Consider the following 17,320-nt stretch of genomic DNA (forward strand, 5'->3'; position numbering starts at 1 on the left):
GGCACCTGCTGCCACTGGACACCAGTAAGAACCCTCCAAACAAATGGAAACTCTCCCGTTTGCTGTTCCTGGACACCAGGCCCCATGTCCACTGCTCCCAATTCCAGAGCAAACATGTGACAGTCTCATGGTTCTGGCAGGACCAAGAACGAAGGTATGGATGTTACCAAGCCCTGAAAACCTAAATTTACTGGAAATTGTGTCAACTTACCTCAAACGCTGAGGTTTCTTCCAAGAGTCTGAGAATGAAGAATGGCTACAGCTCAACCCTGGAGCTGCAGCTCCAGCCTACAGCCAAAGGTGTGGGGCTCACCTGGAGCAGGTGGAGGCGGCCAGAAGTCATGGAATCATGGAAGTTTGGGTCGAGGGACCTTTAAAGCTCATCCAGTTGCATCCCCCTGCATGGGCAGGGACACCTTACACTAGACCAGGGTGCTTCCAGCCCTGTCCAACCCGGCCCTTGGACACTTCGATGTGAAGGTGACACTGCCAGAGCTGGCCCAAGATGCTGCCACCAGTGCTGAACCACTCATTCTTGAGAAGGACCCTCAGGGCCACACCTGCCCCTGTCACCACCATGTTACTTCACCTTCTGAATTATTACCAAACCCACACCCAATACCTGCTGCAGTAGCTCTAGGAAGGCAGACACAGCCCAGAACAAACCAGCACTGAACTCAGACACAGCAGGTGACAAGGGCAGCTGGAGTGTCCCCTTCTGCCTTGTGCTGTGACCTGTGCTCCCAGCACCACACACCTGAGCCCACACGTCACTGGTCCCCAGTCTGCACTGCTCACAACTCGTTTCAGCTCACACACATGCAGTTCCTCTTTCCCAACATTTATTCCTCCCACACCTCTCCCCCCAGGGGTCAGAACTTCTGGAACTGTTTCTTGGTGCCTGCAGCCTTGGTCACCTTGAGCACGTTGAAGCGCACGGTCTTGCTGAGGGGGCGGCACTCACCCACTGTCACGATGTCCCCAATCTGCACGTCCCTGCAATGACACCTGGGGGTCAGGGAGCTCCCAGGGCTTCACCCGCCCCTCAGAACCCCCAGCCTGGCTGCTCCTTCTGGGAAGGACTGCAAGGCTCCCACAGGTGTGCTGGAACCTGCCCCATGGTTCAGTACGTGCCAGAGGCATTGTCAGCAGCCCCTCAGCTGGGGGACTCTGCAGACCATCGTGAGTTTGGACATCATCACCGTGAGCACGTTCCAGGTGAGGAGGGGCAATGAACCCACCCCCATCCCGCCCAGGTGTGGCTCCCCAGCCACAAGTTCAGCACCACACACCAGCAAGGACAGGCGTGGGGACACTCCAGGGACATGCACACACCTGAAGCAGGGGGACAGGTGCACGGACATGTTCTTGTGGCGCTTCTCGAAGCGGTTGTACTTGCGGATGTAGTGCAGGTAATCGCGGCGGATCACGATCGTGCGCTGCATCTTCATCTTGGTCACCACACCTGCACCACAGGGGACAGGACACCTGAGACACGGGCACTGGGGGGACCCAAGGGCACTGCCAGGGATCACTGTGGCACCTGGCAGGAATTTCTCCTTATTTGCTGGCCCCTCACTGCCAGGCCACAACCTTCCCATTTCTGTTGCAAACCCAATTATGGCTCTTTTACAAGACCTCTAACACATTTCCTAATGCTCCACACACCACTGGTTCCCATCCTACCCCAACACCTGCCCTCCAGCACACCTGGTCCTGTCACCTGCATCAGTGAAGCCATGTGGCAGTGTCGTCAGGCCCGTGGTGGGCTCGGCAGACCATCGTGAGATTGGCATCATTTGCGGCTCCAGGACCGGGACAGGCTACAAGGGACCTCAAGGGGGGTGGGTTACCTGCCCCAAATATCCCCAGATCTCTGGGGATGTTCCAACTCACCTGAGAGTATGCGGCCCCGAATGGAGACATTCCCAGTGAAGGGACACTTCTTGTCGATGTAGGTGCCCTCGATGGCCTGCAGAGACAGGCAGGTGTCAGGGGGGGAGATACAGCTCATGTACCACCACAGTCCAGAGAACACTCGTACATGTAGGAATCATGGAATAGCTCGGGTGGGGAAAGCCACCAGAGACCTCGAGCCCAAGCAGCACTGCCAAGGCCACCACTGACCCTGTCCCCAAGTGCTACATCCACATCAGGACCATCACAGCCCCCAGTCCCAAGCCCAGGGCCCCCTCACCTCCTTCGGGGTCTTAAAGCCCAGTCCCACATTGCGGTAGTAGCGGGGCAACTTCTCTTTGCCACCCTCGCCGAGCAGCACTCGCTTCTTATTCTGGAAGATCGTCGGCTGCTTCTGGTAGGCGCGTTCCGTCTGGGGGACAGGGTGGGGGGGTCAGCCAGGCCCTGAGACCCCCGGCAGGGGACACTCAGCACCGAGAGTGAGTGCAGCCCCGGCCCGGGGCGCCGAGACCTGCCCATCTTCCCTCCGAAACCCCAGGCACGAAGAGCTCACAAGACCCCAGAGCACCCGGATCCTTCCCCCGAGCCGCGGGACACTGGACCCTCTGCCCTCCCCTAAACCCTCAGGGCACTGAGACCCCGTCCCAAGCTCAGGGCACGGAACACTCTGCTCCTCCACCCCAAACCTCTGGGGCACCGAGATTCCGTCCCCGCCTTCGTCTCATCTGCCCCGAGACACGCGACCCTCCCCGCAAGCACTAAAACCCCAAGGCACTGAGATTTCCGCTCCCCCCCAAACCTCAGGGTAGCCCTGTTCTCCCTCAAAACCCCGGCGTACCGAGAGCCGCTCTCTCCCCCAAATCCCGGCGAATCGAGACACGGCCCCCCTGCGCCTCACCGAGATTCCGCTCCCCCTTCGCTCCACCGACCCCAGGGGCTCCTCCCCCACCCAGATCCCCGACACCTCCGCTCATCACCCCCACACCCCTACGGCACCAGCCGCCCCTCTCCGCCCGCCGCCCCAGGCCCCAGCACGGCAGGGCCGCGCAGCGCCCACCTGCGTGTCCGCCATCTTGGCGCGCGCGGCCGGAAAGAGGCCGCAGAGCTCGCGGGGCGCGGGTTAACCCGGGGGCGGGGCCAGGGGCAGGAAGTGACGACACACGGCCTGGGTGACGCAACGGGGCGGACCCGGCCGGGAAAGGCGGGAACGGCTCCGGAATTCCGGAGTCGCCCGCGTCGCAACAGCTTCCAGAACATCGAGTGCGACCTGAGCTGACCCCCACCCAGAGCACTGAGTGCCACCTCCAGGTGCCACCTGCAGGGATGGGCACTCCAAAGCTCCCTGGGCAGCCCCTGCCAAGGCCTGAGCTCCCTTTCCATGGGGAAATTCCTGCTGCTGTCCAAGCTGAGCCTGCCCTGGCCCAGCCTGAGGCCGTTCCCTCTCCTCCTGTCCCTGTTCCCTGGAGCACAGCCCGACCCCCCCTCCCTGCCCCTCCTGCCAGGGACTTGTGCAGAGCCACAAGGTCCCCCCTGAGCCTCCTTTTCTCCAGCCTCAGCCCCTTTCCCAGCTCCCTCAGCCCCTCCTGGGGCTCCAGCCCCTTCCCAGCTCCCTTCCCTGCCCTGGACACAATCCAGCCCCTCAATGTCTTTCCTGAATTGAGGGACTCAGCACTGGACGCAGCAGTCGAGCTGTGGCCTCAGCAGTGCCCAGCAGAGCACATTTCCTTAGTCTTACTGGCCCTACTGTTTCTGACACAGAAATGACCTTATCTGGGGCAAAACCTCCAAGAGATGAGTGAAAATTAGTCACGAATCGATTGGCAATTGTGAAAAAGGCTCATCTGCAGGGTAGCAAGGGCTGGAACTGGAGATAACACAGGCAGCATCCCCCAGATTCTAGCCTGGGAGTGGCTCCATGTCCCTTTGCTGGCTGGCAGACATTGCACACTGTTAGGGAAAAGGCTGGAATAGACCTCACACATGAACTACTGGAACAGGAAATCCAGATATTCTCACTGTTCCCATAGGTCAGAGCCGGGGGCTGTTTGGAATAGAGAATAGAGTCAAGACCCTGGGGGCACCGCAAGGCCCAGAAGGCTCAGTGCCCTCCCGACCCCCCAAGAGCTCAGGAGATACCACCCCTAGGGCTCCACCTCTTCAACCTCATCCCATCCCACCTCCATCCTCATCATCCTCATCCCCATCCCATCCCAATTGTCTGCATCTCCACCCTCATCTCAATTTCCATTCTGACCCAGCAACACAGGGAAACCCCTGGGTGAGGGCCATGAGCAGGATCCTGGGGGTGTCCCAGGTTGGTGCTGGATGGGAACTGTGCTGGCACCTGGGGGCCAGGGCAGCCCACAATGCTGGCATCTGCTCCACGAGCCCCTTGCTGTCCCCCTACAGTCACAGCTTCACCCCAGGGCCTGTGGCTGCCCAGAGACCCCTAGAGCTGAGCAGGGAGCAGACACAGGGTGTCTCAGGCCAGCAGCATGATGCAGTCACCCAGGGGTGCCCTGGTATCCTGGCTGCCCCCCATACTCGGAGAGCTGCACAGATGGGGGAAGGCGGTGCCCTCAATCAGACCCTTTATTCCGAAGGGTTTTACACAGCACAGACACACATCCCCTCCCCATGCACAGCCCCCCCAAGCCCCACACCCCGGGGGTTGCATAGAGAGCGGCCGGGTGGGCACCAGGAACCCCCAGGGGGCCGAGGGGGGCAGAGCCAGCCCGCCCCGCGACCCCCGCCCTGCGAGCCCCGGGGGCCCCAGGGTCCTGCCCTGCTCCCCCGGGGCAGGAGGCAGGGGCGGCCACTCGTGTCCAAAGTGCAGCCCGGCCTCGGCCCAGCCCCGCCCCAATAAATTAAAAAGGTCCGAGTCCGGGGTTAAAAAGGGGGCGCGGGGGTCACTCCTCGGGGGGCTCGGTGAGGAAGGGGGAGGTGACGGCGTGCGCCTGGGCGATGGCCGCCAGCTCCTTGAGGAACTCGCTGAAGATGACGGCGCAGTAGACGGCGTTGCGCACACGCAGGGCCTCGCCGTGCCGTGCCGGGGGGGCCAGGGGGTGCAGCCCCCCGTCCCGCAGCCCCTGCAGGGCCAGCTGTGCCGCGTGCCGCGCGCGGGTCGGGCTGTTGGCGTGGCGCAGCAGCAGCTCCCCCAGGGACGGCTTCCGGCTGCGGGCTGGGGCACAGCGGGCAACGGGTCAGGGACGCTGGGCGTGGGGGGCACGGGGGGCACCCGGCCCCCAGCACGGCCCCAGCCCAGGCCCAAGGGACAGCTTGTGGCTGTGGGCACACAGGGGATGGCATCCAGACCTCTGTGCAGCCCTCAGCTCCCCCACAGAATCCCCAGCCCCTTGCACAGACCCCAACCCTCCTTATCACATCTCCAGCCCCTTGCACAGACCCCGCACCCCACGCAGACACCAGACTCCCAGAGCAGCCCCCAGCCCACCCTGCACATCCAGCCCCTTGTACAACACAGCGTGCAGCCTGCTGCGCAGCCCCCAGCCCGCCTGGGCAGCCTCCACGCCTACGCAACACACTGTGCAGACCCCAGACCCCGGGCAACACACACGGCAGCCCTCAGCTCCTTACACAACACAGCGTGCAGCCCCCAGCCCCATGTGGCTCTCCCAGCTGCCTGCACAGCCCCCCAGGCAAACCCCAGCCCCCCAGCCAAGGCCGTGTCCTCACCCAGGGTGTCCGTGCGCCGCAGGGCAGGGACAGCCCCGGGCCCCTCTGCCCAGTCCAGCCGCCCCCGGGCAATCAGGTACTTCTTGGCCTTGAAGAGCAGTGCTGGGAAATCCTCTTGAGTGGCAGCAAAGCTCTCGATCTTGTTCTTCACCGAGCCCAGCACCTGCAGAACCACAGGATGGGGATCGCCTCAGAACAGGGGTCCCCACCAGATGGGGCGTTCCCTGGAGCACAGGGTATCCCAACAGGAATAGGGGGGTCTCCACAGTAACGGGATCCAGAGGGGGTTACAGCCCTGTGCCTGTGGCACTTGGGGACATGGGGCAGGGGCAGGCTGGACAGCACAGGGTGAACTCAGTGGTTTTGGGGGGCTTTTCCAACGCCTTCCCATGACTCCATGAGGGCAGGGGTTCCCCAGGGCCATACCTGGAGCAGGGACTTGACACTGGGCTGGAAGACCATGTTGGTGTTGAGCAGGAAGGAGCGGAGCAGAGGCTGGGGGTAGCAGGCCAGCTGGGCCACCAGCCCCGTCAGCAGGAAGTTGACATACAGTGAGTTGTGGGGCATGTTCTCCAGCTTCCCAAACAGCACCGACACGAAGGGGCCTGGGGATACGGGGGCGTGTCAGGCAGGGCCCTGCAGGGAGCTGAGACCCTCGCTGTCCCCCCGTGCCCACCTGTGAAGGGCTGGCTGGGGGGTGGCCCCACCGCCCGCGGCGGGCTGGCCACCACTTGTGCCAGGGGGTCTGGGGGCCGTGGCGGCGCTCGCCCGGTGCCTCCGTCCCCCTCGGGCAGTGCAGTGAAGCTGGCAAAGGCCTCCTCCTCCTCATGGGACAAGGGTGGCTCGGGGGGCTCCGTGGGGGTGGCTGGGGCCCCTCCCACGCCACCGTTCTGCATCTCAGCCTCAATCTCGCGCAGCTCCTCCGTGAAGGTCTCGATGGAGACGCCGGCTCCGGGGGGCTCGGCGGGCACGCGGGCTAGCAGCTCCTCCAACAGCGAGTCCACCGAGGGCAGAGGCTCCCAGCCAGGGGGCTGTGCCCGAGGCGCCCCGTTCGGTGCCCCCCCGCCGCCCTCCCCCTCGCCCTGGGGGCTCCGACGGACCTTCTTCACCACCACATCCCCCTCCGGCCGCGCGGGCTCAGCCGCCCCGTGTGCCCCGTTCATCAGTGTCCCCCCATCCCGGGGCTCGGGGCCAGGCCCCCCAGCGCCGGGCTCGTCACCCCCGAGGGGCCCCCCCGGCGCCTCCCGTGCTCCCTCCTCGGGCAGCCCCCGCTTCTTAGTCCGTGGCGTGGGGGGCCCGGGGGGCCGCGCCGGGGGGCTGTCGGGGTCGGGCGTGGGGCCGGGGGCTCGGGGGTCCTCGCCGTCGTAGGGGGCCGACCAGACGCGGCAGGCCCAGGCGCAGCGGTCGATGCTGCGCCGCGCGTCCCGCAGGTATTCCAGGTAGTTCCTGTCCAGCTCTGCCACCTCGTCACGGGGGCCGGGCCGGGGGGGGCTGCCTGCGGGGGGCCCGGGCGAGCGGGGGCCAGCAGCCTCGGCGGGGGCCGCGCTGGCCTGGCGCATGAAGAAGGAGAGGCGGGACGGCGTGGAGGGCTTCGGTGCCGCGGGGGCGTCTGCACCGGGGCTGCCGTGACCTGCGGGGACAACGGGGTCAGCACCGAGGGGAAAGGGGGGAATTCAGGGTGCTGTGGCGATGGTGGCACGAGGCTCAGCACAGAGCTGGGATAGCAACGATGTCCCAGCGGCTGCAGGGATGGCACAGGGCAGCCCAGGGCCAGGAGAGGGCTCAACTATGCGGAGATAGCATGGCATGGGGACTGTGCCAGGATGGGGTGGGGATGGGGCTCAAGTTGCCACAGGAATGGCACCAGGGGCTCAGTACTGAGCTGGGACAGGGTCCAAGGGGACAGCAAGGCAGAGCTCAGCAACGGGACAGGATGGGGCCAGGGTATGAGGGATGGCACAGCTGGGACTCACCAAGAGGTTGGAGCAGGGGTGGGTTACAAGCGGCCATGGAGACCCCAGGAGAGGGCTCCACATCAAGCCAGGAGGGGAACAGGGTCTAAGGGGCCACAGGGATAGCACGGGACAGCTCAGTGCCAAGGGTAGGAAAGGAGTCAGACGGGCTGCAGGGATGCAGGGAGAGGGCTTGGTGGGGATGGCGGGGAGGGGCTCTGAGGGGCCGCAGTGGCATACCCCTGGCCCGGGACGGGGGCTCCTCGTCCCTGTCGTGGGGGGGTGGGGGGCTCTCGGGCCGGCAGCAGCGTGGGATGAGGGACAGGAACTTGGCCGCTGTCTTCCCGTAGATGTCCAGGTCCCGCACTGCCCGCTTCTGGCTCAGCATCACGTGGCTGCAGGGCAGCAGGTACCTGGGGGCACAGGGTGGCACAGGGCAGCTGCAGAGGAGACACAGGGACGGGGACCCTCCACAGGACCCCAGCCCCCTTCACAGTAGGGCAAATGATGTGGCTGCCTCACATCCACATGCTCACCCGGGAGCAACTACCCAGGCCCGCCCCAGAGGAGCCCCAGAGTGGGCCAGCAGCAGGTGACCCCCGGCCCCCCTCAGCAGCCACCCCAGCCCCTGCTACCTGAGCACCAGCTGCAGCATCACATCCTCGCAGTTGAGGCTGAGCAGGGTCCGGAAGAGGCTCAGGGACACCATGCACAGCTGGGGACAGTGCAGGGCGTCAGAGGGGCAGTGGAGTGGGCAGGGGGCAGTGCCACCCACCCCATGGCAGGACAGGGATGGGAATGGGATGGGATAAAGATGAGGATGGGGATGCTGGGAGGCCGTGGGGCTCACCCGGGAGTTGCTGTTGATGCGGCCCACCAGCGTGTCCAGGATGGTTGTGTTGTCGTGCCGGTGCAGCAGCACGAAGCGCAGGAAGGTTTTCAGCAGCGCTGTCTCGCTGACGCTGCGCAGGAACAGGTCCAGGTACGCCGTGCTCGCAATCATCTCCTCCACCGAGGTCTGCGGGAGGGCCACGTGGAGCTGACCACCACGGGGCCCTGCCCACCTGCACGGGCAGTGCTATGGGCAGGAGACCCCCACCCCACACCTGCTGCCAGGGGTCCCTCACCTTGTGCAGCGCCGGCCCCATGACGGGCACGAGGAACCCGTTGTGGACGTAATCCACCAACTGCTTCTGCACCAGTGGGTGGGCGACCTGAGGGGCCCCAGGAGGGTCAGGCAGCCCCCTATGGGGCTGGGAGCCCCTCACTAGCTCCTCACAGCCCCTCAGCCCCACCTGGATGACGGCATTGCAGAACTCCAGCGAGTTCATGAAGAGGACGAGGGAGGAGACGCCGATCCAGTCCTCCCGCCGCAGGAAGTGCCAGTCATCTCCTCGCACCTCGATCTTGCGGGGCAGGGAGGAGTACAGGGCGCTCAGGCCCGTGGCCAGCACCTGGGAACACACGTACTCGGCTGCCCCGCAGCCCCCTGCACCTCCGGCTGCTGGACCCAACCGGCCTCTCCCAAACCCCAGCAGCCTGCCCCCACAAACCTGCTCCACTCCAGCGCTCCAGCCAGGGCAGCTGGGCTGGGCCCTGCATCCACCACTGACCCCAGGGAGTGGCCCCTCATCCCCAGCCCAGCACCAGGCCTTCCATCATCTCCAACCCTCCCATCACCACCAAGCACCCTGTCCCTAGAACCCTCATCCCCAAGCTCCCCATCATCTCCAGGCTACTCTTGTCACCTCCAAGCCCCCCATCACTTGTAGACCTTCCATCGCCCCCAGATCCCCCATCGTCTCCAAGCCCCCTATCCCAAAGCTCTCCATCACCAAGCTTCCATCATTCCCAAGGCCCCATAATCTCCAGCCCTGCCCCCCACCATCCCCAAGCCAGGGCAGGACTTCTCTATGTCCATGGCTCTTGCCCCAGTGGCCAAACCCAATCCTGTGCCAGCAGTGCAGGGTCCCAGCACGGTTCCAGGGAGGGGACATCACCCTGGGGAAGGGAACATTGCCCTGAGCAGGAGGGGGATGCCCACGGGGACCCATACCGGGCAGAAGTAGGAGTTGTCGGTGATGGACTGTGCCACGGCGCGGTTGCTGGCCGACATGGCCATGATGAGCAGCAGCGCGTCACGCGCCTGCTGGCCCCGCGCGCCCTCGTGGTGGATGAAGGGGATGAGGAGCGAGAAGATGATGAGGTTGGCGGGGCCCTGGTCCGTGTGGCTGTGGAAGAAGAGCTCCAGGATGGCCGGCTCGCGGGCCACGGAGACGCAGAGCTGGTTGAGCAGCAGTACCAGGCTGTTCTCGAGCGGGGCCGAGGCGGGCTCAGCGCACACGCTGAGCAGGCGCAGCAGCGGCGTCAGCACCGGCTTGTGCCGCAGCAGGGGCTGCCGGGCCTGGCTGATCAGCATCTCATACAGCTTCAGCTGCTCCACCTGCCAACAAGGACAGAGTGGGAAAGGTACAGAGACCACCCGCTCCAGCTGCTCCTCCAGCACAGCCCAGCCCGCTGAACCACATCCACATGGTTGTGAAATCCCCACAGGGCTGGGGATTCCAGCACTGCCCTGAGTCATCTGTGACAGGGCTGGATGGCTCTTTCCATGAGGAAGTTCCTCCAGCATCGCAGAGTTTTCGGGATGGCTTGGGTAGCCTCAACTCCAATCCAACCTGAACAGCCCGCTTGGCCTGGCTGACCCTCAACCCACCACCTACACCCCCTTGCATCCAGTCCCAACCTCCACACAAACCCCCCACCGCTGTAAACCCCTCTGCTCCCCTCACTCAGACCTTCCTCTCCTCGGTGAAGTCACCCTGCAGATGCCAACACAGGAGCCGCTCCAGAAGGTTCTCAGCAGCCACAAACTCCAGGATGGGCCCGCAGGCCATGTCCCCGTCCCCCTGTGACCTGTCCTTGTCCCCGTCCCCCCAGGGCCGGTCCTCAGCCAGCAGGTTCAGCATCTGGTAGGTGTTGTTGCGGACAGCGCTGAGGTCATCAGGGGCTGGTTTGCTCCCGCGCCGCTCCAGGATCCGCAGCACCTGTGAGAGGGGGCTTGACAGTGGGGGGCTGGGGGCTGGAGGGTCCGGGATCCTCATTGTCCCCCCGTCCCACTCACCTGTGCCCAGTGGTTCTTGAAGACCATGAGGCAGGTCTCAGGGTCAGCGGTGACGGGGGGCTGCAGGCTGGCACTGCGGGGGGCTCGCTGCCCACCCGCCCGTGGGGTCAGCTTGCTCAGCCAGCTCATCCTCTCCATGGGCACGGGGTCACGGACAGCACCGGGGCACCCCAACCGGTCTGGACGCGGCCTGGCACCACCGTGGGGGCACAGGGCAGCAGGCGGGATGCCAGGGTCCTCTCTCCATGCTGCTGCCAGTGGCCGGGCTGCAGGGAGAGGGGCTGTCAGAGATCTCCAGCCCAACCTCACATCCAGCAGCAGGGAGGGAGGCAGAAGGGAAAGTAGGAGGGAAGCCAGGAGGGAAGCAAGTCAGGAGGAAATGAAGGTAATCACGAGGAAAGGCAGGCAGGAGAGACAGAGCAGTGGGAACCGGGCCCAGGCAAGCACGCTAGAGCAGCGTGGCTGGAGGACTCTGGATCCCAGCCCTGCTCACACCCAGTATTGGACTTTAAACTAGGAACCGGCCCAGCAAGGGTGTGGGGAGTACCCAGCAGGCCCGCAGGGACAGCGGGACAGCTGGGACAGCTGCCCACCCCCATGTTCAGCAGCACCCACGGCCGGCGCAGCACAGCAGTGCTGCCAGGATATTTATAGGGCCCCGTGCCCTAGCACCACCACTGCCACTGCAGGCACCAGCACAGCACTGAGCCCTAAAAGGCCCCAGAGCCAGCAGCACGCGTGTGCCTGGGGAGAAAGAGACATTGCAGGGGCCCCCCAGTCCCCGACCAGCACGTGGGAAGTGCAATGTCTTTGAGAGCCAGTGCCACAGCACTTGCATGGGGCTTGGGGAAGTGAAAGTGCGATTAAAGACACCCCAAACCACAGGGACAGGAATGGAAAGTGGCTGAAGCTGGGGCAGTGGGACACAGCATGAGCAGGGCCTGTCTATTTATACCCAGCACAGCCCGTCCCACCCACAGCCAGCGCTTGTGTGGCTGCTAAAGTTAGACCCACTGCATGCCGGGGCAGTGCCAGCCCCGGGAGCTGGCACTGCGGCCGCAGCAGGAGCACTGAGGCAAAGGCCACGGTGTGGCACACCGGGGAGTCCCTAGTGCAGGGGCCCACAGCCAGAGCCATGCTGGTGGGACAGGGACACCAGCTGTCACCACCTCTTGTCCTGTACCAGTGTCTCCTCACCCCAACCTGGCTGTGCCTGCCACATGCCAAAGGACCCAGTCACCGGGGCACGACACGGGGCCGTGGTCCCACACCAGTGGCACCCCAGTGGCACCTGGATGGGCTGTGGTGGGGCAGCAGCCTCTGCCTGGGCAGCAGGTAGCCAGAGCACTGAGGGGTGACCAGGTGCCACTAGAGAAGGGACAGGGACACTGCAGGAAGGGACACCGAGGGCACAGGATGACAGCCAGGTGCCACCAGGGCAGGGACAGGGACACCGGGGCATAGCCACCATAGGCAGAGGATGGTACCCAGCACCAGGAGGTTGTGGGTGATGAGCACCGGCCCCTCTGATGCACCCGGGAAACGGAACACGGTGTACGGGTCACCGAGGGGTCGCCGGTAGCCGCCGGTAGCCGCCGGTGGTCCAGGTGAGGCGAGGAGCTATCACAGCCCGGGCTGCCCCCCGCGCAGGGGCCGCGGTTCCCCGGCCCGCGGAAGGTGCTGCTCACTTGGGCATCCTCAGTTCCGGAGCCACGGAGACACCGGCACCGGGACGCCCTCAGGCTCCGGGGTCACGCACAACCGGGACCCTTCGATGGCCCGGGGCCGGGCCGCCTACCTGGGTCAAGGTCGCGGCGGTCCCGTCCCGTCAGCGCCGCACCTGGGGAGGGCGGAGGAGGCGTTGGAAGCGTTGGGCGCGGGGCCGGGACCCCGGGACCCCGCGGGCCTCAGCGGGGTGGGCCCCTCCCCACGGCACTGCGGCCCGCTCGGACCCGTTCCCGCCGCTGCCCCCTCACCCCCGACACCGCCCGGGCCGGGCCGGTCCCTCCGGCCCCGCGCGGCCAAGGGCGGGCGGCGGCCCGGGCACCCCGGCACCGCGGCAGAAGGGTGGTTGAACCTGCCCCGAGGCCCGCCCCGCTCCCCGCCCGCCCCGCTCCCGGTGTCCCCGCTGCCGGTGCCCCCATTGCCGGTGTTCCGGCGTCCCCCGGCCCCTCCCGGTCCGCCCCAGCGCCGCCGCTCACCGCCCGCCCCCGCCACGGGCCCCGCGCTCCCGACGCCATCTTCCCGCCGCGCCCGACGCACCGCGCGCGCCGGCCACGCCCACCACGGGCCGGGGACCCGCCCAAACGGCTCGGTGGGCGGGGCCTGCCTGGGAAAGCCCGAGCGCTCATTGGCTACGCCGTGAGTGGGGCGGGGCCGGGCGGGGCCGAGGCGCGTGGGAACCGGGTGTAGGGAACGGGGACCGGCAGTACCGGGACATACCGGCACCGCGTACCCTCCATGAGCAACCCCCAAAACCGGGAACCCCTCTGAGCCGGTCACCGGTAACCGGGTATCCATCTGCTGGGATTCCCGGCACCGAGAATCCCCACTAGGGGCACCACCCGGAATTGGGCACCTCGCTAACCCAGGCACCCCTGTACTGTACTGGAACCTCCGTAACTAGGCACCCCAGTACCGGGTAACCCTGTACTAGGATCCTCGGAACCGGATAATCCCTGCACATTGCACTTCCCGGAACTGAGCACTTCGTAATCGGGCCCCCCGGTACCGGCACCCCCCAGAACCCTCTTCCGGGCACCCCAGAAACGGGCCCTCCCTGGCCTTGGACACCTTTGTGCCAGGTAACCTTGCACTGAGCACCACTGTGCCAGGTAACCCCGTACCGAGCACGGCTCTGGCAGGCGCACCAGGCACTGGGAACTGCTACCACCTCCGCGCAGGGCACTGCCTGGCACCGGCTGTTGTTACTGGAGACTCACCTGGGCCCCAGCACACCTGGCCATGGCTCCGTGCCCCAGCGCGCCCGGTGAGCCTGGCACAGCAGCTGCCTCAGCCCAGGTGTCCCAGGGGCCAGCGGATGCCCTGGGGACCCCACGTTGCTAGGACGCGGCCAGTGCCGTAGGAGCTGCGTGGCTGGGTCCCCTTGAGGTGCCACGCCTGGCACCGGGGCAGGCGCAGCCCCTGCCAGGTGCTCAGGTGCACAGGACCCCCGGCTGCCGAGACGCGCAGGATCCCCGCTGTGGAGGATGCAGACCCTGGGCTCCTTCCTGTCCTGCCGCAGGGCCAGGCTCCAGCCCTGCAGCACCTCTGGATCCGTGACCACAGCCAGAGTTGGCACCGGCGCTGGACATGGCACGGGGTGAGCCATGGCACGGCTGCCTCTTGTGGGGTGGGAACTGCAGGGACCCCCCCAGTCCCACCGGTGCGGTGGGTACTGGCTGAGCCTTAGAGCCACTGCAGTTGCGGCTGAGCGTGGGGCAGAGGGATCCCAAACGGGGATAGAGTGACCCCAGGTCCCTCTGCACCCCCCAGCCTCGCTGCCTCTCCCCGGAACTGGACCCTGGACCCCGCCGGGGACTGGCACTACAGATGGATCAGCCTCATGGTGCTGCCCATCCTTTACAACTGGGTCGTCCTCATCCTCAGGTGCCGGGCAGTAGGGTTGGGGCGGGGATGTCCTGCCTCCATCCCAGTGATGCCTCGTGATGCCACTTGTACCCCAGGTGCTGCTTCCCCGAGGTGCAAGAGGCACACACGGAGCTGTGGAAGGCCCTGGACGGGCTCAGCGACGCACTGTACCTGCTGGACATCGCCGTGCACTGCCACACAGGTATGTACACACACACACAGGTATGTACAGGTGTGTACACACACAGGTATGTACACACACATACAGAGACATGCAGGTGTGTACCTGTACAGACACACACAGGTACATACACACACACAGAGATGTGCAGGTGTGTCCATGTACACACACACACACATAGGCGTGTACATGTACATACACACAGAGACACAGGTCTGTACCTGTACACACACACACACATGTGCACTCCCACCCGGTACAGCCACCACCCGGCCCCACATCGAGCATGTCTGGGTGGGTGGTCTAGAGTCTCAGCACCCACTGCTCAACCCCTCAGCCCCACGGCAGACCAGGGAACCACCAGTGAAATCCCCAGGGTGCCCAGCCACGGTTCCTGTCCCCTGGTTCCTCCCTCTGCCCCATGCTGGGCACCTACTTGGTCCCCACTGCGAGCCCTCTCCCATCATAGGGAGGTCCTGGGCAACCCCTGCCCCTCAAGCCCTGGATGCCCTGCAGTGCCACGGCTGCCCTGGCTGCCCACTCAGGTTTCCTAGAGGACGGGATCCTGGTGCGGGACCTCAGCCGGACACGGCAGCGCTACCTGGGCTCCTGGACCTTCCCCTGGGATGTGATGGCTGTGCTGCCCACCGAGCTGCTCTGCCTGCTCCCAGGGGTCCCGAGGGTCCCAGGGGTGCCAGCAGCACGTGCCAACCGCTGCCTACGGCTGCCACGACTCTTCGAGGCCTTCGACCGGTGCGAGACACACACGGGATGGCCCAATGTGTTCCGCGTGGCCAAGCTGATGCTGTACCTGCTGCTGGGCATCCACTGGCACGGCTGCCTCTACTTCGCACTGTCGGCACACCTGGGGCTGGGCGTCGACTCCTGGGTCTGCCCCAGCTCCGCCCGACCACTGCGCCGCTACCTGCACAGCTTCTACTTCTCCACGCTGGTCCTGGCCACAGTGGGCGACACGCCGGCACCGCAGCGCGAGGAGGAGTTCCTCTTCCTCACCGCCGGCTTCCTCCTGGCCGTGCTGGGCTTCGCCACCATCACCGGCAGCATCAGCACCGTCATCGTCAACCTCAGCTCAGCCACCGCCGCCTTCTACCCCGATGCGGGGCCGGTGCGGCGGTACCTGCGGGCGTGGGGCGTGGGCGGGCGGCTGGCGGGGCGCGTCGTGCGCTGGCACCAGCACCTGCGGGCACAGCGCAAGCTGCCGGCCGAGTGGGAGGTGCTGCAGCACCTGCCCCGGGGGCTGCGGGCCGAGGTGGCCGCCAGCGTGCACCTGGAGGCCCTGCGGCGCGTCGGGCTGTTCCGCAGCTGGGACCACGGCGTGCTGAGACAGCTGGTGCTGCGCCTGCGACCGCAGGTCTTCGGGCCCGGCGAGTTCGTGTGCCGGCGTGGGGATGTGGGCCGTGAGATGTACTTCATCCGCGAGGGCCGCCTGGCCGTGGTGGCCGAGGACGGTGTCACGCAGCTGGCCGTGCTGGGCGAGGGGCTCTACTTCGGGGAGATCAGCCTCATCAACATCAAGGGTGAGCTCCACACCGTGCCCCGATGCTGCCCCGTGGCCCCCTTGGGCTCACGGCCCCCTGCCCCGCAGGCAACACGGCAGGGAACCGGCGCACGGCCAACATCCTGAGCATCGGGTACTCAGACCTGTTCTGCCTGGGCAAGGAGGACCTGGCAGAGGTGCTGGCCGAGTTCCCCTCTGCCCGTGCTGCCATGGAAGCCAAGGGCCGGGAGCTGCTGCTGCGCATAGGCCAGCTCGACACCGGAGCTGAGGCGGCGGCGTTGGCGGCCGAGGCAGAGGCGCAGCGGCGGCTGCAGGGGCTGGAGGTGTCCCTGGAGGGGCTCCAGACACGGGCAGCCCGACTGCTGGCACAGCTGGAGGCCAGCGCCCTGCGCATGGCCCTGCGCGTCCAGCGCCTCGAGGGACGGCTGCGGCGGCAGCGACGGGACAGAGCAGCGCGGACAGACGGGACAGCGGGAACGGCCTCACCGCAGCGACCTGCCAGGACACAGGGCCCTGCTGGGGCACAGGGTCCCCCCATAGTGCAGGGCTCAACCAGGGCACAGGGTCCCTCCAAGGTGCCGGGTGCCCCCAGGGCGCAGGGTCCTGCCCAGGAACCAGGATCTGCAGGAGGATGGGGTCCCACTGGGGTGCAGGGCCCCTCCAAGGCACAGGGTCCCCACAGAGCACAGGGTCCCCGCGACATGCAAGGTCCTCCCAAAGCACACGATACCCCCATGGCGCAGAGTCCCCTCCGGGCACAGGGTCACATTAGGGCAGGAGGTCCTCGTGGCATGTATGGCCCCAGGGGGGCACAGGCTCCCCTCAAGGCACATGGTATCCCCATGGTACATGGTTCCCCCAGGGCACAGAGGCAGACTGGGGCACGAGGTCCCGGTGGAAGGTACCGTCCCAGTGGGGCACAGGCTCTCCCCAGGGCACAGGGTCCCTCCGGGTCACGGAGTTCCAGAGGGGCACACGATCTCTCCAGGGCTCAGGGGGTCAGGGTCCCACGAGGGAGGGGGGTGCCGCGGGACTAGTTCCGCGGTGCTGAGGGTGACCTGGACTGGGACACAGCAGGGACCACTGTTGTCGGGTGACACCGACAGCTGCTGCTGCGGGACGGGGACCGGGACGGGGACGGAGCCGCGATGGGAACGGGTCAGGGTCATGGAGTTTCGGAGTCATGAGCAGCTCGGGACCCCAGCCCCGCCAGGCCGTCCCGGGGCAGCCGCAGGGACGCGGTGACAGACACCGCGGTGGCGGCAGTCGCCGTCGCCCGGTGCCTCAAGAGCGCTCCCGGCGAGCCCCCCCCAAACTGCCCGACCCGCCCGGGACTCCGG

At 66.1% G+C, this 17,320-nt stretch overlaps 3 protein-coding genes and 2 non-coding genes across 6 annotated transcripts; 1 reads left to right on the forward strand and 4 right to left on the reverse strand.

Moving 5' to 3' along the window:
- Positions 1-825: 825 nt before the first annotated feature.
- Positions 826-3,114, reverse strand: RPS11 (ribosomal protein S11). Its single transcript, XM_014890392.2, has 5 exons — positions 2,975-3,114; positions 2,198-2,329; positions 1,897-1,972; positions 1,336-1,465; positions 826-996 (listed from the first exon to the last, which is right to left on the reverse strand). The coding sequence occupies exons 1-5, from the start codon at positions 2,987-2,989 to the stop codon at positions 873-875; spliced, it is 477 nt and encodes a 158-aa protein (XP_014745878.1). The 5' UTR covers positions 2,990-3,114; the 3' UTR covers positions 826-872.
- On the reverse strand, positions 1,115-1,204 carry LOC148224999 (small nucleolar RNA SNORD35). Its single transcript, XR_015802018.1, has one exon. It is a non-coding gene; the product is annotated as a small nucleolar RNA SNORD35 (small nucleolar RNA).
- LOC148225000 (small nucleolar RNA SNORD35) lies at positions 1,720-1,804 on the reverse strand. Its single transcript, XR_015802019.1, has one exon. It is a non-coding gene; the product is annotated as a small nucleolar RNA SNORD35 (small nucleolar RNA).
- A 1,377-nt stretch (positions 3,115-4,491) lies between the features above and the next one.
- On the reverse strand, positions 4,492-12,951 carry FHIP1B (FHF complex subunit HOOK interacting protein 1B). 2 transcript variants are annotated; one of them, XM_088160581.1, is made up of 14 exons: positions 12,891-12,951; positions 12,488-12,529; positions 10,690-10,955; positions 10,364-10,612; positions 9,622-10,008; positions 8,861-8,971; positions 8,693-8,779; positions 8,416-8,583; positions 8,201-8,280; positions 7,806-7,978; positions 6,290-7,243; positions 6,040-6,218; positions 5,614-5,776; positions 4,492-5,098 (listed from the first exon to the last, which is right to left on the reverse strand). In XM_088160581.1, exons 3-14 carry the CDS (start codon positions 10,825-10,827, stop codon positions 4,827-4,829), a joined length of 2,961 nt encoding a protein of 986 aa, XP_088016707.1. In that variant the 5' UTR covers positions 10,828-10,955; positions 12,488-12,529; positions 12,891-12,951; the 3' UTR covers positions 4,492-4,826. The 2 variants fall into 2 exon arrangements, with proteins under 2 accessions (XP_088016707.1, XP_088016706.1); XM_088160580.1 differs by having other exon boundaries at positions 8,861-9,019.
- On the forward strand, positions 12,464-17,167 carry CNGA4 (cyclic nucleotide gated channel subunit alpha 4). The gene is made up of 6 exons (XM_088159362.1): positions 12,464-13,050; positions 14,185-14,298; positions 14,376-14,482; positions 15,007-15,999; positions 16,068-16,555; positions 17,087-17,167. The coding sequence occupies exons 1-6, from the start codon at positions 12,464-12,466 to the stop codon at positions 17,165-17,167; spliced, it is 2,370 nt and encodes a 789-aa protein (XP_088015488.1).
- Positions 17,168-17,320: the final 153 nt, after the last annotated feature.

This window comes from Sturnus vulgaris, chromosome 2 (assembly GCF_052056855.1).
Source record: "Sturnus vulgaris isolate bStuVul1 chromosome 2, bStuVul1.hap1, whole genome shotgun sequence".
NCBI classification, from domain to species: domain Eukaryota; kingdom Metazoa; phylum Chordata; class Aves; order Passeriformes; family Sturnidae; genus Sturnus; species Sturnus vulgaris.

What these genes read in the sequence shown, in the direction of transcription:
- RPS11 (XM_014890392.2), bottom strand. An exon ending in TCGGGGCCGCATACTCTCAG is followed by an intron (nt 1,466 to 1,896) that starts GTGAGTTGGAAC and finishes CCTGTGGTGCAG; the next exon opens with GTGTGGTGACCAAGATGAAG. An exon ending in CACCTGTCCCCCTGCTTCAG is followed by an intron (nt 997 to 1,335) that starts GTGTGTGCATGT and finishes GTGTCATTGCAG; the next exon opens with GGACGTGCAGATTGGGGACA.
- FHIP1B (XM_088160580.1), bottom strand. Translation starts at nt 10,827, where the DNA reads ATGGAGAGGATGAGCTGGCTGAGCAAGCTGACCCCACGGGCGGGTGGG. An exon ending in GCATCAACAGCAACTCCCGG is followed by an intron (nt 8,281 to 8,415) that starts GTGAGCCCCACG and finishes CACTGTCCCCAG; the next exon opens with CTGTGCATGGTGTCCCTGAG. An exon ending in GCCCCCGTCCCGGGCCAGGG is followed by an intron (nt 7,244 to 7,805) that starts GTATGCCACTGC and finishes TTGTCCCCGCAG; the next exon opens with GTCACGGCAGCCCCGGTGCA.
- CNGA4 (XM_088159362.1), top strand. Translation starts at nt 12,464, where the DNA reads ATGGCCCGGGGCCGGGCCGCCTACCTGGGTCAAGGTCGCGGCGGTCCC. An exon ending in GAGCGCTCATTGGCTACGCC is followed by an intron (nt 13,051 to 14,184) that starts GTGAGTGGGGCG and finishes TGCACCCCCCAG; the next exon opens with CCTCGCTGCCTCTCCCCGGA. An exon ending in GGGCACAGGGTCCCTCCAAG is followed by an intron (nt 16,556 to 17,086) that starts GTGCCGGGTGCC and finishes TGACACCGACAG; the next exon opens with CTGCTGCTGCGGGACGGGGA.